Here is a 21,287-nt window from a genome sequence, read left to right as displayed (position 1 = left end):
AACAACAGAAGCCTCGAGGTGCTTTATGCAATATAATGTGTGATTACGTAAATCCCAAAAGGTTGGTTCTGTTCACCTGGACGTTCTCAGTGGGAGAAACGTTTCATCGCTCATAAACAGGACGTTTGCACAATGAAACTAGTACCACTGAGGGAACGATGGGCTGCGAGGTCAGGTGAGTGCAGCCCTTCCCCAACTCTCTGTGAACAGTACCTATGATCACATGACAGCCCACTGTTCCTGCAGTCGGCTGGTTTCTCCCACTGACAACGCAGATTCAGCCTTTTGGGATTTCCTGACTGGACGACTGAGCATGCATATAAACCTAACTATGCATGTGATTCTTTGAGGTGGGGGCGCGGCTGCGTTGTCTCACCTCTGCTACATCGACTCACTGACTGATCTTTCAGCTGTCTTTGTGCGGCTGCTGCGTTTTGCAGCATTGTTATCAGATCATCTGTCAAACACTGTTGCTGTTATTTGACTAACAGCTTGTGCGAGACGTCTGCAGCCTACTTTTGTAGAGTGAAACTTATTTTGCTTGTTTGTTACTTCACACTGCTTTACAGAAACCATCAAAACAGCATCACAGCACTCACTGTCCAGGTGAACATTAATCATACTTCAGTCTGTTTGTGCCAGTTTAATCTCTTTAAAAACGAGTCGATACATCCGGATTTTTTACTGATTTCATCTTATGCAGAAACACTGAGATGTGCACTGTCTATAATTCAGCCACTAACATGTTTTATTGCTCCATCCGTGGAGGTTTTAGTTTGACGTCTTAATGCAAAACAACACAGGCTGAAATGAAAATATAACAGATAATAACAGAGCTCACGGTGCAGCGTCTGCATGCTGCTGATACCAAATGAAGTTCTGAGGATAATATAAAGCTCACCCAGACAACCCAACAAAGACTTTGGATATTGCTTGTATGAAGCTCACCTCATACAGCGGATATTCAGATTTTTAATAACGTTTAATAAACTCTCACCCCCCAACTTAATAAAGTGTATCACTGAGTGGATGCTATATTGCTCTGAGCCCTTCACCTCATTGCTGAGCGTGGAGTCTCTGTGGACGAGCCGCAGGACGTGGCTGTCGATGCTGCTGCCCGAGGAGAGCTTGGCAAAGATGGCCGACTGCATCTCCTTCTCCCGCTGCTTGACGATCACCTCGCAGGCCTTCCACTCCCGCATCACCTGCTGGTACCGCTCGCCGATCTTTGCATCGATCTTCACACAGGGTTTTACTAACTTCAGGGCAAATTCAAAGAGTGTGTGTGTGTGTGTGTGTGTGTGTGTGCACGTGCACTGTACCTTACTCATCTCCTTTTTGCTCATGCCAAACTTGTAGTGTCCCAGAAGGAAAGGCCACACCTCCTTTCTGATTTCGTGCTGCACTCCACCGTAATAAACCAGCCGGAGCAGCTCCAGCTCCTTGTAGTTCTGCGCACGCACACACACACACACACACACACACACACACACACACACACACACACACACACACACACACACACACACACACACACACACACACAATGTCAGGAAGGTAGGCAAAAAAGAGGAAACATAATAGACAAGAAAAGGCCTGAGAGGAAGAGGAAGTGCATCAATAATGGAAGGAGTGAAAGAGTGATGGAGCTCCGTACGGGAGTAGACGTAGATTAGAGCGGAAGATAAACGACACAGATATGAATAGAGTGTAAATTAGTAATGATGACTTTGTTGGAGCTGATGAATGATTACGGCGGCTGCTTTAATAGCTGCGATGGTATCACACGGAGACTTCATTTCACTGAAACTCATTAACTTTTCATTAGAGCGAAGGAGAGAGTGGAGACAGCAGGAGCAGTGCACCATCCTCCACTTTCAATTAATATGCTCCATCAGCAGGTGGAATGATATGAGTGCAGGATGAGGAAACCGAGGCTCACGAAGTTCAGCTTTGGCTTTGTGTTAATAACTGACTCTGTGCTTTACAAACACAACAGGTAATAATGCTGGTTTACAGCACCGTGCAGGAACACGCTGCTCTGAAACTGCTGCGTTTTAATGGTGGATCTCACACCGAGCACGGACACAGTCACACACTGGGGTCTGCAAACGCCAGCTTCAGACCGCTCTAACTGCACTACTCAGTTTCAGAGCTTTCTCCTCCTCCTGGCTCTGCTCAGAAGACACATGCAGCTTCACACATGCAGCTGGCTTAAGCAGAGCTAACATGGGATTTGAACTTAAATCCAATAAGTGAAAGACTTTTGCTTAGAAGAGCCTCACGTCTGTCCACGCAGGAGTGAAGGACTTTCAGCTGCAGTGATGAAAGGGTATCGCTGGGATCATTATAGTTAGCCTTTTGTCCTCGTCTCAGACTTCATAGCTTCTCGACCATGTTTGGTAAAAATCTTTCAGAACAGTTTAATATTTCATTAATTTATTTAAAAATCAATTTCCAGCTGTTAACAGTTTAATGACATCCAGTGCATTTGCTTGGGCTCTGTTTTTAGCTGAGGATTAAGCTGCGTTTGATGCTCTAGTAGCTGTTCGGGCCAGCAGGACAATGCGGGCGAGTCGATGTAGTCGTGTTCACGTCTGTTCAGGACACAAACACACTATTGTTCACTGAAAGGTGTCACTGCATACAGCTGTCATGTGTAACGGGGTGCATTCAGGAAAGAGTCAGCGCCGACAGGACTGTTCATCATATTGTTCCAGCTGTTTGTATCCTTTCCTGTTGTCTTCATAGCTTTTTAGCTTCTTATCTATTACTTGTTATTTGCACCTCTGAAGTTCACTGGGAGTTAGATAAAGCAGACCGTGCTTGAAGCTCTGGAATGTGTTACTGAGATCCCGGTGGGAGGAATTATTAGGGATTTTTTTCCATCGCTCAGGAGGTCGACCGGGTCAGCGGTTGAATCCCAAACTAACCCAGTCTGCATGTCTAAGTATCCTTGGGAAGGATGCATTAAACCGAGCCTGTGTGCAAATCACCACAGGCATTAGTAGGTTCTGGGTTTCCACAGAGCCCAACGCTCAGATTAAACAAAATGTAGATTCTAGGCAAGAAGTTTCATGAATTAGTAATCTGCAACTAAGAGCAACAAAGGTTTTATGATAGTTTACACAGTTATTCAGCTTGGCCTTTTTCATGCTTTATGCATCTGACTTAAGTACAGCCCACTGCGCCTGACGAGACACGATTTCCTTCCGTTCACATTCACACCCACAGGCACTCAAGAATCACCCGTTAACCCCACTAACTGCGTGTGTTTGGACTGTGGGAGGAGACACGAGCAGAACATGCAAACTCCGCACAGAAAGCCCCGGCACATGGTGGATTCAAACCTAGGACCTTCTTCTTCATGGCGGGCACTTTTTAAACCAATCAAGGGGCTGGTGTCAGGAACTATATGCACATGAACTGGACTTTTTCCTGTACTTGTCCCTGATAAATAAACTGCTAGTTAAGCATGAGTGCAGCTCCTCCCACGCAGTAACTCAGTTGTTTCTTATGCAGCACAGCAGATACGTCCTGTCATCCTTTGCTTTGCTCCTCATTATTCTCTGAAGCAGCGTTTCTCACAGTGTGGATCAGATGACCTCACTATTACTGTAAATACAACTCACAGAGTGCCTGCACAGCACAAAACAGCCGTAACTTACTGTGTCTGTCAGTGCTGATCAATATCCCTGACAAGATGATGACTTGGCAATTTGCTGTGGTGTCTGGGTTTTAAATTTGCCATTGTGTGTGAGAGGTGGGGGGTGTCAGACTGAGGAGGGACGGGCAGTCTCGTTATGTTGCAGGGTCTGCAGGATTAATGGCTGCACCCACCTTGCAGTCTTTCTGGTACTTGCTCCACACCTCTTTGCTGAGGCCCCCGGATGCCTCGCAGGGTCTGTCTGGGGGGACGATGTTGTGGTTGACCAGAGCTGACAGGTGAGTCCGCACTGTGGACAGGTGTCGACAGTATGCCAGCCCTGAAGGGCACATGTGCACAACAGTAGGGTCAGGATGAGACGACGTTTAGCTCCAATCAGTCTTTGAAACAGATTTCATCGTTTTTTTCATATTTGCCACACGTGCATGTTTTATATCATCAAGCTAAGTTTTAAGATTAGGCATTAATAACCAGAGTAAATACAAAATGCAGTTTTGAAATGATCATTTCATTCACTAAGGGAAAAGTTATCCAAACTGTTTTTCATTTGGTGTTATATAAATAGAAGTGAACTGAGTTAGACCCACGAACTGATTGTGCCGCACAATCATGTGTTTGCAATAACCGGCAATGAGTCGTCATCACCGTGGACGAATCACTCATCTCTTCACACGAGGCCTTAAAGGTTTGAAAACTTAATGAATCATTTAAAACTGTGACTGAAACTTTTTGTCTAATGTAACATTGATGGTCTGAAACAAACGAAACCCTCGAAGAATATATAGAAAAATATGTAAAAGAATATGTAACCACATCAGATTTATTACATAAGAGATGCAGATGGTGCATAAGGACAAAAAGCAAGCGCAGAATTAGTTCAGGTAACTCAAAGGGTCGCACAGGTCAGCAGGTTCTCACACTGCTGCAATAAATCAACTTATTATGTGTGACACTAAATCTAATCTCGTATTTGTTACAGGCGGTATTTATGAATTCTTCATTACATCACAAACATACTGAATATATGAAACTGTTCATTTAAGATCACTGTAATTTCACTGAAATCTCCGTAAAGTCCAGGTGGAACATACGATACGAGGCTCTGGCCACAGATCACACTGGAAACAAAGCGCAAGAATAAAGTGTGCTTACATCCATAGAAGGCTCTGGAGACTATCTGCCGCTTCATGTTCTGGCAGAGCATCTTCAGAGGAATACTGGAGAAAACAAAAGAAATCATTTGTTATCGTCACACGTTTCCAGAAGATGGATCCGTCTCATCGATCTGTGCGTGCCTGTGGTTTCTCAGTGCACAGATAACCTGTGAAGATCCCCGTTCAGTACAATCTCTCACAGCTAAGAAGCCACGGCCGTCTCAAATCGCTGGTACTTTTCTGTGTGTTCAGCTGATTATTTCCACAGACAGTAAAGCTCTGCTCTTGGCCCGTTCGTCCTACCTCATGTACACTGTGTATATCTTCAGTGTGGCATCACATCAACACTAAATAAATAAAGGCTTCAAGAATATTTTAATATTTAAACATCTCTTTTACTCTTGATGTGTACTGGTTTCACGTGGCTCTTAAATACAACAATATTTAACTATAGAATTAGAAACTTTGGTTAAATTCAATGTTTTCTTACATTTACAAGATGTGATTTTCTCAAATCTATACAATGTCTATACAACTCCTGTAAGCTAATGCAACGCTGCAGGTAGCTTAAACAAATCGAGTGCAGCTTCTGCTTTGATGCATACGTGTGAATATCTGACGGGTCGTGTATGCAGGTACAGCCAGACGCGTAGTCAAAGGACAGGTTGCTGCCAGCGGTGGAGCAGGACTGGCACAGGGACTCGTGAGTGGTGACTTCAGCCTGTTGCCATGACGACGGGCTGCCTCCAAAGCCCTGCGTGTCCATCATGTCCCCGTGGTCTAAGCCAGAGAAGGAAAACGAGAAGACAGAGAGGTTTCAGTGCTCGGAGACACTTTTCTTTTCCCGACACTCCTCTCCTACTGTGAAAGGCTAAGCCTTACATATTATGACATTAGTCCCTCAGCTCAACCATAAATACATCATCACAATATTAAGAAATGAGGAGATGGAGAGTTTTAGACTCGTGTTAAATATGAGAGCTCGAAAAACAAAGGAAACCAAAAGTGGAAGGGGATGGTTTTGGGAAGCGGGAACAGTGCCGTGGGACAAACAGGCTGAGAGGATGCCGGTTCAGTTCATTCAGAGAGGAGGCAAGAGAGACAGCGGAGCTCGGGACGATGCTCCAGATGAACGGGAGAGCAGAAGACAGGAGGAACTGACAGTAGAGAGGGCGAGGCTCACGCTCAGGCCGTGCAGGATGCATAAAACCAGAACAAGACAAGAGACGTCAAAAGAAATCCTCTCGAAACAACCAAAACAAATGGACACCAGGAACAGGGCACACACAGGGGAGGGAAGAAATCAGAAAACATTAACAAATGCTCTTCACCTTAATTCTTCAGGTTGGAGCTGATGACCTGTCATGAATATGAAGCTGTGCTTTGGTCGTTCGATAACCCCCCCCATAAAAAAGTCAGTTTCAGAACCGAAAAAAGCAAAAAAGCAAAGAGAAATTGTGCCGGAGCAAGACCGACATCGGCCCCTCCTGATTTACTTTGGGACTAGACGTGATCGACAACTGGTTTTGGGCTCAGTAACGCAACCCCGCTCACACCAGGACTCCACGTCTCAACTACTGCGGAACCCCACAGGACCATAATGAGAGGGGTGGAGGACGGGGCGAGGGGAGGGTGGGGTGGTGGGGTTAGTGAAGAATTACAGTGAACAGCATTGCAGCGAATGACTGCACGAACAGAGAAGAAGAAACTGGAGAGGAGAGAGAAATCAAAAACAAACAGAGGAGACTGTGAGAAAGTCCATCACAGATATGCAGAAACACACAGTCGTTCTCTGAAAGCAAACAGGCGCAGACATGCAAACACTGTCAAGCATGTCGCAAGTGACAAAAGAAAGAGCCAAAAGGAAACAGAGTGCAAAAAGAAAGAGCCACGACAGAGAAAACCCAACAGGACTCGGGCATGCTTCAACAGATAAACCCTTTTTTTTTAACTCTAAGGAGCATCCCAGAATGCAAAGCAGCCCCTAGGGCTAGGCGAGGACACCTGGGAAAGTTTGGATCTGTGTTGAAACCTGCTGAAAGACATTTGCAGTGACTATAAAACAAGTCTGCTCATCAGACAGCGCGTTTCCTGTCTTTCACAGGTTTGTGTAAGAAGTGGATTTATCTGTGTCACTGAGCGCTGGAAAGATGGAGAGAAAACAGAAAGAGTGAAATCAGGAACAGAAGGCGGCGGGGAGAGGGTGTTATCGGCTGCTGCAGTATTAACCAGACGCGTGACCGCAGCGTGTTCTTAACGTCCAACTTCCAGCTAGAACAGAAACTACTTTCACTATTTAGAAGTGAATGCTGTGGTTTGAACAGATAACCTGAGATAAGCTGAGATGCTGCTGTATCCGACTCTACAAGTATCCTAAAAAAGCCCTGAGCTGCTCACTGTGCGGAGCTCCCCAGAAACTGTGTTGTCATAGCAATTTTTTAAATTACTCTTTTATTCTCATTTTGCTTACACAAAGTTAAAAAAGTCTGTTTAACTGAAAAATCCTTCGTGTGTTACCTCACCATATTACCAGCAGGGCAGCCACGTCTGAATGTTTACTGGGGAAAATGGTTTGACCACAACAAAAATCACTGACACTCTGTTTTGTTTCAAGACATTTTACAATGTAGCATTTTAAACTTTTTAACAAAGAAGCGTGTCAGAGTAGTTGTAACATAGTTACATTACGAACATTAGCTGCTTCACATTTTGATGAATACCTACAACTTAGCAGTGCTTCATAACCCTGCTGACGGCTCAGCTGCAGCAAAGAAGCCACAGCAGCTGAGTTCGAGCTGTCACTCTGAGGGACGTTAGCGAGCTTTTATTGGGTTGTGTAGTGGATATGCTACCATTGTCTAATGGATGTGTCATGAGGCAGTCACTACGGTCAGTCAGCTACACAAACTCTGGACCAAATAACCAACAGGCTAACTGCAAACAGGTGCACATTTTTGGAAGGTACTTTTCTTCTTTTTCTGACACAGTGCCCTAAAAACTCCCAATTCAATCCAATTCAATTTTATTTATATAGCGCCAAATCACAACATAAGTCGCCTCAAGGCGCTTCATAGATACAGAGAAAAACCCAACAATCATATGACCCCCTATGAGCAGCACTTTGGCGACAGTGGGAAGGAAAAACTCCCTTTTAACAGGAAGAAACCTCCGGCAGAACCAGGCTCAGGGAGGGGCGGGGCCATCTGCTGCGATTGGTGGGGTGAGAGAAGGAGCTACTACCCAGAAGCTACTAACTCATGTGGTGCAGCTGGACACAAAGTCAATGAAGGAAGAATTTAGTGTTTCGTACAAGAGCAAACAACAACAAAAGCCTCTTACTTAGACGAGTCTGAAGAGTTCTGTTCATGGTTCTAATGTGGGGCTAATTTTCTGTAGGCTGGAAATGATAAGCACACCTTTCATTTTACATGATGCATATGAAATATTGATTAGTGCACTCAACCAGAACCTCGATGGAGGCAGTAGAAGACCTTTAGCTTGTTTGAGACGATGTTGCGGCCTAAAATGAAAATCATATTTAAGTCTGCAGCTTCCACCAACCAGAACTCATCATCAACACAAGACAAACAACCAAAAGATTCTTCCATCTATTTGTTAATCTGTGGCGATTTCCATTGAGAAACTCCCTCGTCCACGTCTATGGTGCAGTGTACTGCTGACGATCCTACCGTGATCTCACATAAATGTGTTAATGCTCTAAGCGCTGCTCGCTGGTTTTGTTTAGTTGCTAACACAACCATCCCTAGCCCATGCTACACTGTTGGGCTCGGAGTCGGGGAGAACATACACAGGCAGACGAAGCTGGAACGGGTGGGGTTGGGAGGTGGAGGGGAGAGGGCCTGAGACAACATAATGGGAGGCAAGAAAGAGCAGGAGAAGCGGAGGTGAGGTCTCGGGGTGGGCAGCAGGGTTTGGTGAGGGTGGGGCAGCAGGGTCGGGTAGGTGTGTTAAGGTGATAAAAACCTTTCATGACATTAGGGTCTGTGAGGTTCCGCGAGCAGATCATTGAGATCATAGCATGGAGCCTATCTTCCTCTTCCTCGTCATCATCCAGCGATGGCGCGCGGCTGCCCGTGGTGTGGTGGTAGTTTATAGTGACTGTTAGCACCGGTGGGACAACAGAGAACAAAGTTAGAAAAGCGGTGCCCTGCATGGCTCTGCAAGAGTATTGTGGGAAAGAAACCAGGGTGCTTTACAAACACATTCATGTAGCCGTTAATCAGATTAGTGTTCGCCACAAAACAAGGTTCGTTTTGGTTACGAGCAGCTACGTCTGTCTCGTGGGCGCCTGCGCTGTTACTTACTGGCTTCGTATCGATATCCAGGGTAGACGATGCGAAACACGTAGTCGGCGGCCGACTGCTCCTCGCCGTTGGCTTCCTGGTCGATAAGCCTGGCGGCACTACTCCTCTTCCTCAGTTTAGGGAATACTTTACCCTGTAGGACAGGTTTAGCATGTGATGCAGGTCAAAGACACAACTTAAACAGGTTTAATGGGACGCTCTTAAATGAGCTTTGTGGGATTCTCCAACACTGAGCCACCTGGGTTAAGACCTTTGGTTCATCTGTTGTCTAAAACAGCTGTTTTAACTGACTATGCCACCATTCTTCTGATTGGCTGGTTTTACAAACGTGCCATCTGACTTGCAGGTGGGGTTAGGGGGGTTGTGCTCATATTATAGATATCACTGATGTAAAAGAGCCACGAGTAGACAGAAAAATCGAATCTGGAGCAGTCTAAGTCCTGGGCTTCTTGCACGTTTGTCCCACCGTTTCAACCCGAGTAAATACAACATGTAGTGATTTCATTTATTAAGGAATAAAAGTCCAAAGCTGCTCTTCTTTGTGAAGCAGTAAAGTTCTGTCACATACTTGATTGCAGTTGTTGCTGCTAAGGGTGGAGAACCAGTTATTAGGTTTGAGGGGGGACTACTTTTTGACGCAGGGCAGCTGAGTTTTTATGTTGATGGTGACGAACTTTAGTTAAATATAAAATTTTGAGATTCCTTCACAGTTTAGAGGTTTCGATTCTACACATATCTGCTGTATCGGGCTTTATGTATTGATACCATTTCATGACATCAGCAGTCTAAGGAGCCTCAAAATATAAGTGCTGGATGTAAAAACTGTTTATTGGTCACAGCATCATCTCATCACCTGCACAAAGTTTCAACTCTGAGTTTTTGGTCTTGTCTCAAAGTTAGATTCACTCTGTAGGTTGTAGGTCCTATAACTACAGTCTGACGGCACTTCACTGTGCTTTATTTTATTTTAGTGTTTTATGATCTTCATTTGTTACCTGAATCATGCTATTACCTTTCCTTTTTGGGACCAGAGAGGCGGCTCCAACTGGCCCCGTGGTAACAGGCCCGTTTCTAGACAGGAGAGAAAGGCCAGCAGGTGACCACCAGGGGGAAAGTGCAGGGGTGGCCGCTGGATCCCATCCTGACTGACCAGAACCAGTGTCCCCCCACAGTCAGCTGGAATATGAACAGGCAAAGAAAAGAACAAAGTGGATCAAATACTGTCTTCTAATAGTGGACAAGACATAAACTGTGATACTGTAAAAAGAAACTGAAGGTTTGTGCATGTAAGAAATGGAAAAGGAGGAAAAGGAGGAGAGGGATTCTCTGTGTATACTTTGTCATGATCAGTGACATCATGAAACAGATTCTTCATGACATGATCTAAATTTGACGTGACAGACTGTGTGTGTGTGTGTGTGTGTGTGTGTGTGTGTGTGTGTGTGTGTGTGTGTGTGTGGGGGACTGAATGCAGCAGTATACTCACAGCGTTGGTGACAGTGGATGCATACTATCTGGCGCAGAGGAACAGTGAGTGCGTAATCCCAGTAGATACTAAAGGAGAAGCACGTGTGTTGGATTAGTAACATAAGAGTGACGGGAGTACAACGATCTGCTGATGATCCACAAACAATGCATGAACCCAGGAACACACATGTAGACCCAATCATAGCAAATGCAGTCCAAAAACAGAGAGCAGACATATTAGGTTAATCTGTTAATACATAGATATATACATAGATAGATGATGCACAACTATATATATCTATATCTACCTATCTAGTATTTCTCCCTGAAAGTAGAAAGATAATTTAGATCAGCGAGACATGAATCAGTCATGAGGTTTCCTGTGAAACTGATCTCTGGAAGGTCTCCCACAGAGAGCAGCATCTATCCATTTACTAAAACAGTTCTGTCACGTGAAGCAGAGCTCTGTGTATAAGCTCAGGGTGGCCCCTCGGCCGTGTGAAGAAGAACACGAGACATCATTTACCAACTGATCTTGACCAGTGTGTTTGTAAATGCATGCCGCAGGTATTTATCAAAGCCGAGGCTCTCACTCACCTGTGAGCCAATAACAACACCAGCACAACCTCCTGAAACACTTTCTGTGACACCTGAATATTGTAGGTTTGCTTCAGGTTTGTCTGTTACAACAAAATCATGACACGACAATCCGCCTGCGACGTGCCAAACGTGTGTGTGCGCACATCTGCATTTCTTTACTACATTTGTTTTTGTATCAAGCAGACTTTATCTGATGCATTCAAACTGTTCATTTCTGAGACGCTAGCTCACGTGTTCGTACACTCGGGCTACCTCTTCTCCAGGTCGCAGTCTCCCAGTGTGCCATTGATGAGCTGATTGGGTGTCCACTTCAGCGTGAGATTATCCCCCGCTTGATGGAGAGACAAGTAACCCCGTAAAACCTCCATGTCCTTCTTCTGCCACGTAAAGCGGAGAGGAGGAGATGGAACATTGTTAGCACCAAGATGAAGAAAGCGCTTTTACTCAAACGTGTGACATGAGATGCTTTTCCTCAGCACTACTGTGGAGGTCACAGCACTGCTGAACGTGATCAGCTGCAGAGAGAAACCATAATGCGTCTGCGCTGTACACACTGATGTCGACAACATAAAAACTTAATTCTGCAGTTACGAGGATGTTTTTTGCATTAAACTTTTTTCACACAGCACCAGAAACTGCTTTGAGCTCTGTGTGCTCTATGATCCCAGCATTTATTTAACACACCCTGATAATCTGGTGTTAGTAAGATGAGCTCATCAGCCAATGATTCATGTTTCTGATTTATTAAACTAAGGAAACTGTTTATTGCCCAACTCTGACATTTATTCCCACAGACTTTCTCTAGCTTTTATTTTCTTATTGTCATCTACTCATCACACTTTTCTGAATCTAATTTGTTGGAAGTGTGATGATGTCACACGGTCCAGGTTTAAAAATTATATTTAACCTCTGGGTGGTCTTGGGTCGATTTGTGCCATTTTTCATTGTTCATTTACACGCCATTTGCACTGTGTTGAATGGAATATAGCGAAAGTCTGCAAAAAAAAGTTCGGTCACATTTACTGTTAAAATTTCAGTATGACTTCCGGAAATTAGCTTCAGTGGCTAAGCTACAGACAAACTTACACTATTGGTCCTAGTGGTCGATTTGTGCCCCATTGAAACCCATTATAAACGCTATTTTTCACGGCAAAAAAATTACGGTCAAATCGATCGTGATCGGTTATGTTTCCGTTTCCGTTTGCAGTACTGGCCTTAGAGTTGTAATTTTTTTATTTGTCCACCGGGTGGCGCCCTTGCTCCACATTTGACCCCGGGCTGGAAAACAGCGGGCTGCTTAAACAGACCTGCGGGAAACGAAGCCTCATTTCCGGCGTGCAGCAGCGGCTTCGCCCGCTGATTGGGCGGGACCATTTTCAGCCCCTAGGACCGTTTGAGGGTGCATTTTTTTTTTAATCAACAGGAAATGACGTATTTGTTGTGACGTGGTACCGGACGTGTGTGTTGGAAAAAGGGGTCCGACGCAACATGCCCCGGTCATCGTCGCGAGTTAACCCGGGAGGATGCACTGATTTCGGCCTAGAGGAGGAGCATTTGCCGCCTGGAGACCATTTTCTGGTCCTGAAAAGAAAAATAAAAGGCGATCGAAATGAAGGTTGGTGCCAATCTTTAGTCCATCTAAAGGCCTAATTATAATAACAATCAAATATTACTTCAAATGTTTTTTTTTTTAAATATTTCGTTTTGTTTTGGGGGGCTAAAAAAAACGGTGCGCTCATGTAATTAAACTGCGATTAAAAGGGTTAAAACCCCCGAAATATAATTAAAACTTGGATAGTTCAGGGAGAAGTAGTTTTAAAAGATTGGCTAATTTAAAGTGGAATAAAATATTAATATATAAATTTTTTATAGCACTTTTTTGGGCGTGGTCGATTTGTGGCTCTAGGTCCGATAGTGTATGCATTTTTCTAGGACCCCCCAGAGGTTAAGTCACATCAAAAGCCTGAATTTATCCTCGTGATCTCTGTGAAGTACTCGTGTGCCTTCAAGTATCTCCTAGACCAACAAACTGCGCTAATGTTCAGTTGCGATTCCAGGATCCCTTTGCTAACACATTTTCAGTCCTGTTCGCAGTTCAGTAGATGGAATTTCAATCATCAGAAATGTGGACGATACCAGGCTGAGTTCATGTGGGTGTCACATGTCAGAGTAACATCCACATCCCTCACATTGTAACAAGGTCGCTTCACTTGTTGTGGTTTTCACGTCATTGCCGATCGGTAGCTCACGATGAGAGAGCTGCTCTTGCACACCAGTGCAGCGAGGGCTGTACTTCTCTGCATGTCTGTCAGCGGGGCTCGGAGAAAGGCATCTTGGGAGGCATACGTGCTCAGGGCCAAACGTGCTGGAGCAACGCAGGCAGAAGCAAGATGTGATTTCAGAGATCTCACACACACTACTGTGCAGCACAGTTCTACTACTTGTGCTTTTAGCAGCTCGGTGATGGACCTTCGGGGTTTCAACGCGAGTTTTGGTTTTTTTTGGGATTCTTGTGATTTGAGTTTTTCTTATAACAGCTGTTTCCTGTTTGGTTTCTTTATGGTTTGAATTTGAAATGTAGTCTTCCTCCCCTCTATCCCCGGTCTTTTTTGTCCCATTTATCTTGGATTCAGCTTTACCTCCCTTGATTGCATGTGTGTGTACGACTTATTCCTCCCTCTGTCCTGTGGTTTCCCGGTGCGCTCGCTGTCAGTTGAAGGATTAGTTTGCCGTTTCTTTTTATGGATACTGACTTTCTGGACTTTGCCTAAATAAAGGTTTGCTTTTGTTTATCCTGTCAGCCTGTGGGGCCTGCGTTAGGGTCCTCTCTGCCTGCAGGACAAGCTGAGTGGGCGCTGCACGTACAGTGTGTAGGCTTCCAAGGATTACTGCTGCTATTCTGAAAAAGCAGCAGCTTCGGGGCCTACACAGCCCTGCAACCTTTGACAGCTACACAAAGTTTCAACCTTTATCAAAGTTTATGCCAAGATTTTTTCAGAAAGCTAAGCTCTAAGCTGTCACATTATATCTCACACACACTATAGACATAGTTCATTTTATTCTGCTCTAAGACTGTCTGTGTTTGTACGATTGAATGTATGAAACACAGCTTAGTGTAAGAAATAAAAAGCAGTATGGGGGACTGAAACTGCTCAGCATGTCTTGAAACATTGTAACTGTAACTGTGATTTACAAAGAATCAAAGAGTATTTTTCATTATCGTTCCTCAACTGTTACGATTGATTTCTCGTGGGACATTAAAGTGTTACATCCTTACATTTGCGTTTCCCCTCCTCTTGCTTATATTCGTCAGCCGCACACTAATGTAGTGAAATGCATCTGATACACACAGCTCGCTGTCACACGACTGGAAACAGCCGCGGATCATCCAGAGCTGCTGTTTCCGTCACTGCTTTGTTCTTTACTCAGCCAACATGAGCTGAATCATCTGATTTTATATTAGAGCAGAACAGACTGACTTTAAAACTTGATGAAACATACTGAAATGAGCACATCCTGTGCCTTATATTTATTTCTTTATCTCTTTTCACCCGTTTCATCAGCACTTGAGTCTAATTAAGCTGCTGATATGTGGTTCTTACTTGTTTTCAAGGCTCCATGTGAGCGTGCAGCATAAAGTCTAGCTGTCGTGCTGTGTTAGCAGATATTATTTTGCTGATAATGTTGCAATATTTGACATAGTGTCTTCTTGTGTTGCACACTGCTGTGTGACAGAATTAGCTGTGCAACACAAAATCAGTGCTGCAGAGAAAAAGTCCATAACGCAGCAGACTTTGTCCTAGTAATAGAAAGGAATATATCCAAACTTTCTGCTTGGATAAATCAAAAGAAAACATAACAAATCAAGTTTTTATGGTTTTTTTGATGGATGTAAAGTTTGGTCAAAGTGAAGACACCCTCTCAGCGGCTTGTTTGAAAAACTGTAGGATCCAATATGAGACTGGACTGAGATATGACCCTTTACCAAAGTACAAGTATTGTCACTATATGTCTGGGCTGTGAGACTGTGGAGGAACTGAAAGCACTCCAGAGGATGATGGGACAAAAACAGCAAAGTTACTGTGTGTCAGTGAGATGTACCGGTTGCACAAGGACATTATTTTTGCCATAGAGCAGGTGCGTTCTGGAGTTTTGGTGAAGAGACTCCACATACTCCCTCGCTGATGCAGCAAACCTGTCCTCTGACATGCTGCCGCTCGACTGCCTTTTGCGGATCTAGAAAAGAAGCAAACAGCCAGTTTATACAACGAACGACTCCTACGAGAAAACCAATCCTACACACGCCGATGATCTATCCTTAGAACAACACCTCCAGAGGATGCCCCGTACTAACCCCCAGAGCAGGCCGGTGGCCGGCTAAGACGTCCTGGCCGCGGTGGGCCCCGTGAATACGATGGCGCTGAACCAGCTCATTGGCTGAGGGGTCTGTCCAGAAATGATCCGAAGTCTTCAGCTTCGTGTACTCCAGAGCACACGGCCCCACTAAAAAGACAGCACACACATACACGGTCTTTAAGCAAACATTTGATGTTGCTCATTTCTGTATATGTGATGGAAAACCTGCAGCGTATCTACGACATGCTCCTGTGTGCACGTATTCGAATTCTTGATTGAATTTTGATCAAATAACTTTATTAGAGAGGATTCTTCATTGCTAACAATATTGTATAATCCTGTCCTCCTGTCCAAAGTAAATCAGGGCTGGCATGTAGTGACAGATGGGCTCGACCCTGCATATTTCACCAGGTCATCACAATGGTTCACTAGTAAAATGGCCTGTATTTGTATAGTGCTTTTCTAGTCCCTAAGGACCCCAAAGCACTTTACATATCCAGTCATCCACCCATTCACACACACATTCACACACTGGTGATGGCAGCTACATTGTAGCCACAGCCACCCTGGGGCGCACTGACAGAGGCGAGGCTGCCGGACACTGGCGCCACCGGGCCCTCTGACCACCACCAGTAGGCAACGGGTGAAGTGTCTTGCCCAAGGACACAACGACCGAGACTGTCCAAGCCGGGGCTCGAACCGGCAACCTTAGTAGATAAAACAGTGTGGCACAAATGTACCGTATTTTTCGGACCATAAGGCACATTAAGCGAAACAAAGCAGTCAGATAAGTCAAACTTTATTAAACTCATTCTTCTTGCTTCCTCCACTTCTGTACCATTGATTCATTAATGCTGTATTCTATCACAGCTGCTCTGTTCCCATGTTGTTGCAGTATATTAATGACTAACCTCGTATTGTGGATGGATTATCTCAGTTGTTCTCCTGACTGACGTTTGGTCCGTTTACAGCATCCTGCCATGCGATTGCATTTGTCTCTAACCATCAGGAACCGTCACGTTAACGAGTGGAAAAAAGTTAGCGTTCATCCTCCTGCTTCACTGTATTTATGCTATGCTAACATAGCTGTGTAGCTAATGCTAATGTAGACTGTCAGTGCCCCAGGGCAGCTGTGGCTACAACTGTAGCTGCCTCCACCAGTGCGTGAATGTGAGAGTGAATGAATGGTGGCTTTGTAAAGCGCTTTGGGTGCCTTGAAAAGCGCTATATAAATGCAATCCATTATTATTATTATTAAGCACAACCAGAATTCATACATAAGATGCACCGGATTATAAGGCGCACTGTCGATTTTTGAGAAAATTAAAGGATTTTAAGTGCGCCTTATAGTACGGAAAATTCTGTAAGTTTCCAAATGCACCTGTGCTGCATTCCAAGTAAAGCCTGTGTGGACAAACAGTATTTATACCTGTGTACGGGACTTTTTTTTCTTTTACATATCAGTAATCTAATAATATCAATGGTACAATAACACCAAAAATATGGCTTGCAGCAGTCTAAAGAACTTTAAATGGTCAGACTAGAAAAGTGCCATATGAATGCATATACATTACATAAATGGTTTCAGTTCTTTCTGTCAGCGCGGAGCAAATATGCAGCAGGTGTTTGGACACATTAATGTGCGTCTCTGTCCCAGCTGTTCATGACTATACTCTGCTCCGCCCCTCATCAGCACTCATTATCTGCCTCATCAGTGTCCCGAACTCCCTCTTTAGTCAGAGATGATAAAGTGTTTATTTTCTCTTCACCAGTCTGTCTCGCAGTTAACTTTTTCTAGTTTGCTCAAGCTGGCAAAGCTGTTTGCTTCCTGTTCCTGTCTGACTGCCCGGTGTCTCTGATTCCGAGTCTCTGCCTGCTGTCCAATTCCAAACAGTTATGAAAATGCTGTCTTGTGTATTTGTTTGCAAATTTAAATGAATATATGAACAATCACCTGGATGATCAGCTGTGCATGCTTTTTTACTGGCCTCTGGTGATTAAATACATTAACATACTCACCTAGTAGGGCTGCCAAGATGGGCCCAAAGACTGAGTCATGCATCAGAGCTTCCCTCTCATAGTATTTACTGCCATCAGAAACACAGAGAAGAAAGAAACACGTCACTAGATATGATCAGTTTGGAGGTGATGAGCGCAGGTTAAAGGTTAAAGTATGATCTGTCAACTATCCAAGAACAGGCAAGGATTCAGCAACGCATGCTAGAAACTCAGATGACACACCTGCCTGATTACATCACCACCCCTCACTCATATGTAGTGGCTGCATTACATCACAGATCCATCACATGGGTTAAGAAGATGTGGTTTCTGGCTGGCTCCAGTGTAAATCACCGTGGTAACTCATGCTGAATAGCTACAATGTGACCTTGTATTTGAATAACACCAAACTTCCACAGAGCGCTCTGAGTGAGCAGTTCCCAGTAGTTTCTGTGGGAGTTCACCATGACTCTGTCCTCCAGGATGACACAGTGAGTTCTACTTCACCCGAGGAGCGTGGCAGAGAACATGCAGCAGAAATGGTTTTGCCACAGATACAATCTGAGCTCACCACCTTCATTACAAATTAAGACTACATTTAAGGATAAGCATTTCAACATCAGGTTAGAGCCACCGCCTAATGCACAGGTAGACGTACAGGGGGCGTAACAGATCGCAGGATGTGGCAGGGAGCAGGTCAGAGAAAAGTCTGGCAAACCCAAGATAATATCAAACAGCATAAATGGACAAAGCACCAATTGTTTGCTCAGTTCATCTTTAAAAGTGATCAAATACTCCAAGTGTAGGAGATCACACCCATTATCCCCTTCACTTGACTCAACAGTGTGATTGCTGTAAGTGTATAGAAGCTGCAGTGACACTTTATGCACATGATGAATGCAGCAGCACACCCAGAGGACCGAGTGAGTAGAAGAATCACTGATGGGCTCGTTTCTGTGTATTAGCGCTGGCCGAGTGCTTCACCGTGACGGTTAAGGTTGGACGGCTGATTCACGCGCACATTATTTCCAAGTGCTGTGATTTCTCAAAGGTTGAAGATATGCCTGTGCATTAAGGATGCATCCCCGATAAAATAAATATACCCTGGCTTCAGGCATCTGTCAATACTGAGAGCTGATCCAACACCAGCGTTAAATTAAAAATCTCTACTTCCCTCCCAATAAGGACGAGGAAGGATAATAAGTTTACGCATCAGCAGCTAGGATGTCCTATACAGCTAAACCCCCAACACTCATCGCGTCTGAAACAATATTGTTTCCCAGTATGTGTGATGTTAGGCCCAGTGAAACCTGTAAACACAGCGAGAAGAGCACTGAGGTCTGCAGGCTTCACAACAAAGGCCAGAATAAAGGTTTACTAAGGTTGCTGTTTGATGCTCTTTACTTCTGAGGGACTTCTGAGGCCTTGACATTCACCGTGGGCGTCTTACATCAGATTAGATCACCTCCGCTGCAGCTGTCTGAACACAACGCCGACTTTACAATATTTGCCCAGCTTTTAACAGGAACTATACAACAGCAAAACCGCACAAGTCTTGTTTAGGGTTGTCTGATAACCGTTGCCATGTTTGTGAACCCCATCAGTGCACTTCATGTCTGAAGCTTTGATCAGTGAATTGCAGTGTGTGGACAGCTTGTCGAAACACACAGTGGTTGTTAGCCAGACAGAACACAGAACAAAGCAAACACAGGAGAAGAATGGGCCGCATAAATAGATCATTTATTCAGGTACAACAAAGCCTGGAGTAGGTTGCTGTGAGTCACCACAGTGCAACACCAGACAGTAAAACAAACTCACCTGCAGTTGTCCACAATGTACTGCACAATCTTGTCCAGAACTTTCTCGAAGAGAGCCGTGCGGACCCAGATGTGTTTGATGGCCTGGGCGGAGAGGGGCTGAGGGGGCCGGCTGGTGGTGGAAGAGCCTTGTCTCCTCAGGGGTTCGTGGCCCACGCTCTGGGTTCTCCTGCACAACAAAGCACCAGTTACTGTAATTAACCAGCCTGCAGGAGCGCTCATGACACACAGGATTTCTACGGCTGATGCTGACCTACACTTATATAAATTTCAACCTGCAAAAGAACCTAAACTTTATCAGTTACAGATAAAGAATAAATAAACATCATGGATAAGGATAAAAGACACGTTACAATGTTACAATGAGTCTATGTGAGATTTGAAAAATGGGCAAAACAGTTCCATTTTTACACTTCTCTGCCTTCAAACGGCTCTGCAGAAGATACGTTATAACAATGACTAACTTACTGTATCTATTTCAATACCTCTCAACCTCTCCCCAACCTTTGAGAGCATTTGTTCTCTCCCCAACCGGTCGCAGCAGATGGCCCCGCCCCTCCCTGAGCCTGGTTCTGCTGGAGGTTTCTTCCTGTTAAAAGGGAGATTTTCCTTCCCACTGTCGCCAAAGTGCTTGCTCATAGGGGGTCACATGATTGTTGGGTTTTTCTCTGTATCTATTATTGTAGGGTTTACCTTACATTATAAAGCACCTTGTGGCGACTGTTGTTGTGATTTGGCGCTGTGTAAATAAAACTGAATTGAATACCTGTAAATCTTAAATGCACAAACATGACCAGAGTGTCTAAGCTGGACCTTCTGACTGTGTTTGTGTGGTTGGACCATTCTTTTACATTTACCTGACAAATATTATGACTATCGATTTTCTTTTGCACTTCCAGCTAACACACAGACTTGTATCTGTTTTTCAGCTCAGTGAAAATTAAATAATTATACAAAGAACAGGTGTGGAGCGTGAAACACAGCTCATGCTCAGCTATGCTGCATTTGACCAGTTAGTTTTTTCCTGCCTCTTTAAAAGCATTTAATATTTGATAATTACAATAAAAACTTTTTTTCCCTGACAAACATTATTGGATGTATGTAGATTTTGCTTCAAGACCTCATAAAGTATCTGAAAATGTCATTAATGGTCTCCAGTAACACAAGCAAACAAGGAATGAATTTGTTTTATACGCTGTGCAAAGGCTGACTCAAAATTGCACCTTTGGCCATGAGGAGGCAGCATTTAACAGCACAATACTTACTATAGCCCATTATAACTTATTAATATTTATAATAGCTAAACACCGGCTGCTTTATTAGTAAATCTGTTCAACGTCAAGCAAAATGTGTCCTTTTATTCTGGACCTGAGCTGTGAGAAGCATTTCATGAATCTGGATACAGATGACTAACATCAGGCTGAGAGACGAGCACTTTCATCTCCGACTGAGTTTGATCTTTGGTGTTTCAACAGCAATCAAACAAAGCCACTCACACTCACACACACACACACACACACACACACACACTTCTACGAGCTAATGAGGATGCGTTTGTGCGTCTGTGCTGAATGTGGCTCGGCTGCCACAGTCACGATGATAGCAATCCCCCAGTGAGTGTGAGTGTGAGTGTGTGTGTGTGTGCGTGCGTGCGTGCGTGCGTGCGTGTGTGTGTGTGTGCGCGTGTGTGAGACCGAGAGAATAGCGTTCTTCTTCCAGCTGCTCTCTTCGGGGCTCGCCACAGAGGATCATTTGCCTCACTCTATCGTCACAGACGTCTGCTTCACTACATCCATGAATCTTCTCTCAGCTTCCTCTTTTCCTCCTGCCTGGCATCCTTTGTCCAGTATTTCCAGTGTCCTTCCTCTGCACATCTCCAAACCATCTCCACCTTGTCTCTCTA

At 44.4% G+C, this 21,287-nt stretch overlaps 1 protein-coding gene across 3 annotated transcripts in view; it reads right to left on the bottom strand.

The window, feature by feature from the left end:
• Positions 1-21,287, bottom strand: part of sgsm2 (small G protein signaling modulator 2) — a 102,787-nt gene that overhangs the window by 8,364 nt on the left and 73,136 nt on the right. The window contains exons 4-17 of one of the 3 annotated variants that reach the window (XM_085479010.1): positions 19,386-19,553; positions 17,589-17,656; positions 15,568-15,716; positions 15,315-15,449; positions 11,466-11,590; positions 10,633-10,700; positions 10,159-10,322; positions 9,147-9,279; positions 8,806-8,940; positions 5,427-5,601; positions 4,820-4,884; positions 3,841-3,986; positions 1,323-1,451; positions 1,056-1,238 (exon numbers count right to left, since the gene is read on the bottom strand). In XM_085479010.1, the coding sequence (XP_085335136.1) occupies positions 1,056-1,238; positions 1,323-1,451; positions 3,841-3,986; positions 4,820-4,884; positions 5,427-5,601; positions 8,806-8,940; positions 9,147-9,279; positions 10,159-10,322; positions 10,633-10,700; positions 11,466-11,590; positions 15,315-15,449; positions 15,568-15,716; positions 17,589-17,656; positions 19,386-19,553 (1,843 nt within the window). The remainder of the gene's footprint in view (positions 1-1,055; positions 1,239-1,322; positions 1,452-3,840; positions 3,987-4,819; positions 4,885-5,426; positions 5,602-8,805; positions 8,941-9,146; positions 9,280-10,158; positions 10,323-10,632; positions 10,701-11,465; positions 11,591-15,314; positions 15,450-15,567; positions 15,717-17,588; positions 17,657-19,385; positions 19,554-21,287) is intronic. The other 2 variants (XM_085479012.1, XM_085479013.1) reach the window with 2 other exon arrangements.

This window comes from Copadichromis virginalis, linkage group LG14 (genome assembly GCF_057382275.1).
Source record: "Copadichromis virginalis isolate Kocher_CV1m ecotype Utaka linkage group LG14, C_Virginalis_male_GT1.1, whole genome shotgun sequence".
NCBI lineage: Eukaryota > Metazoa > Chordata > Actinopteri > Cichliformes > Cichlidae > Copadichromis > Copadichromis virginalis.
Note: the sequence above shows the minus strand (reverse complement) of the source record. Positions and strands in the feature narration are given on the sequence as shown.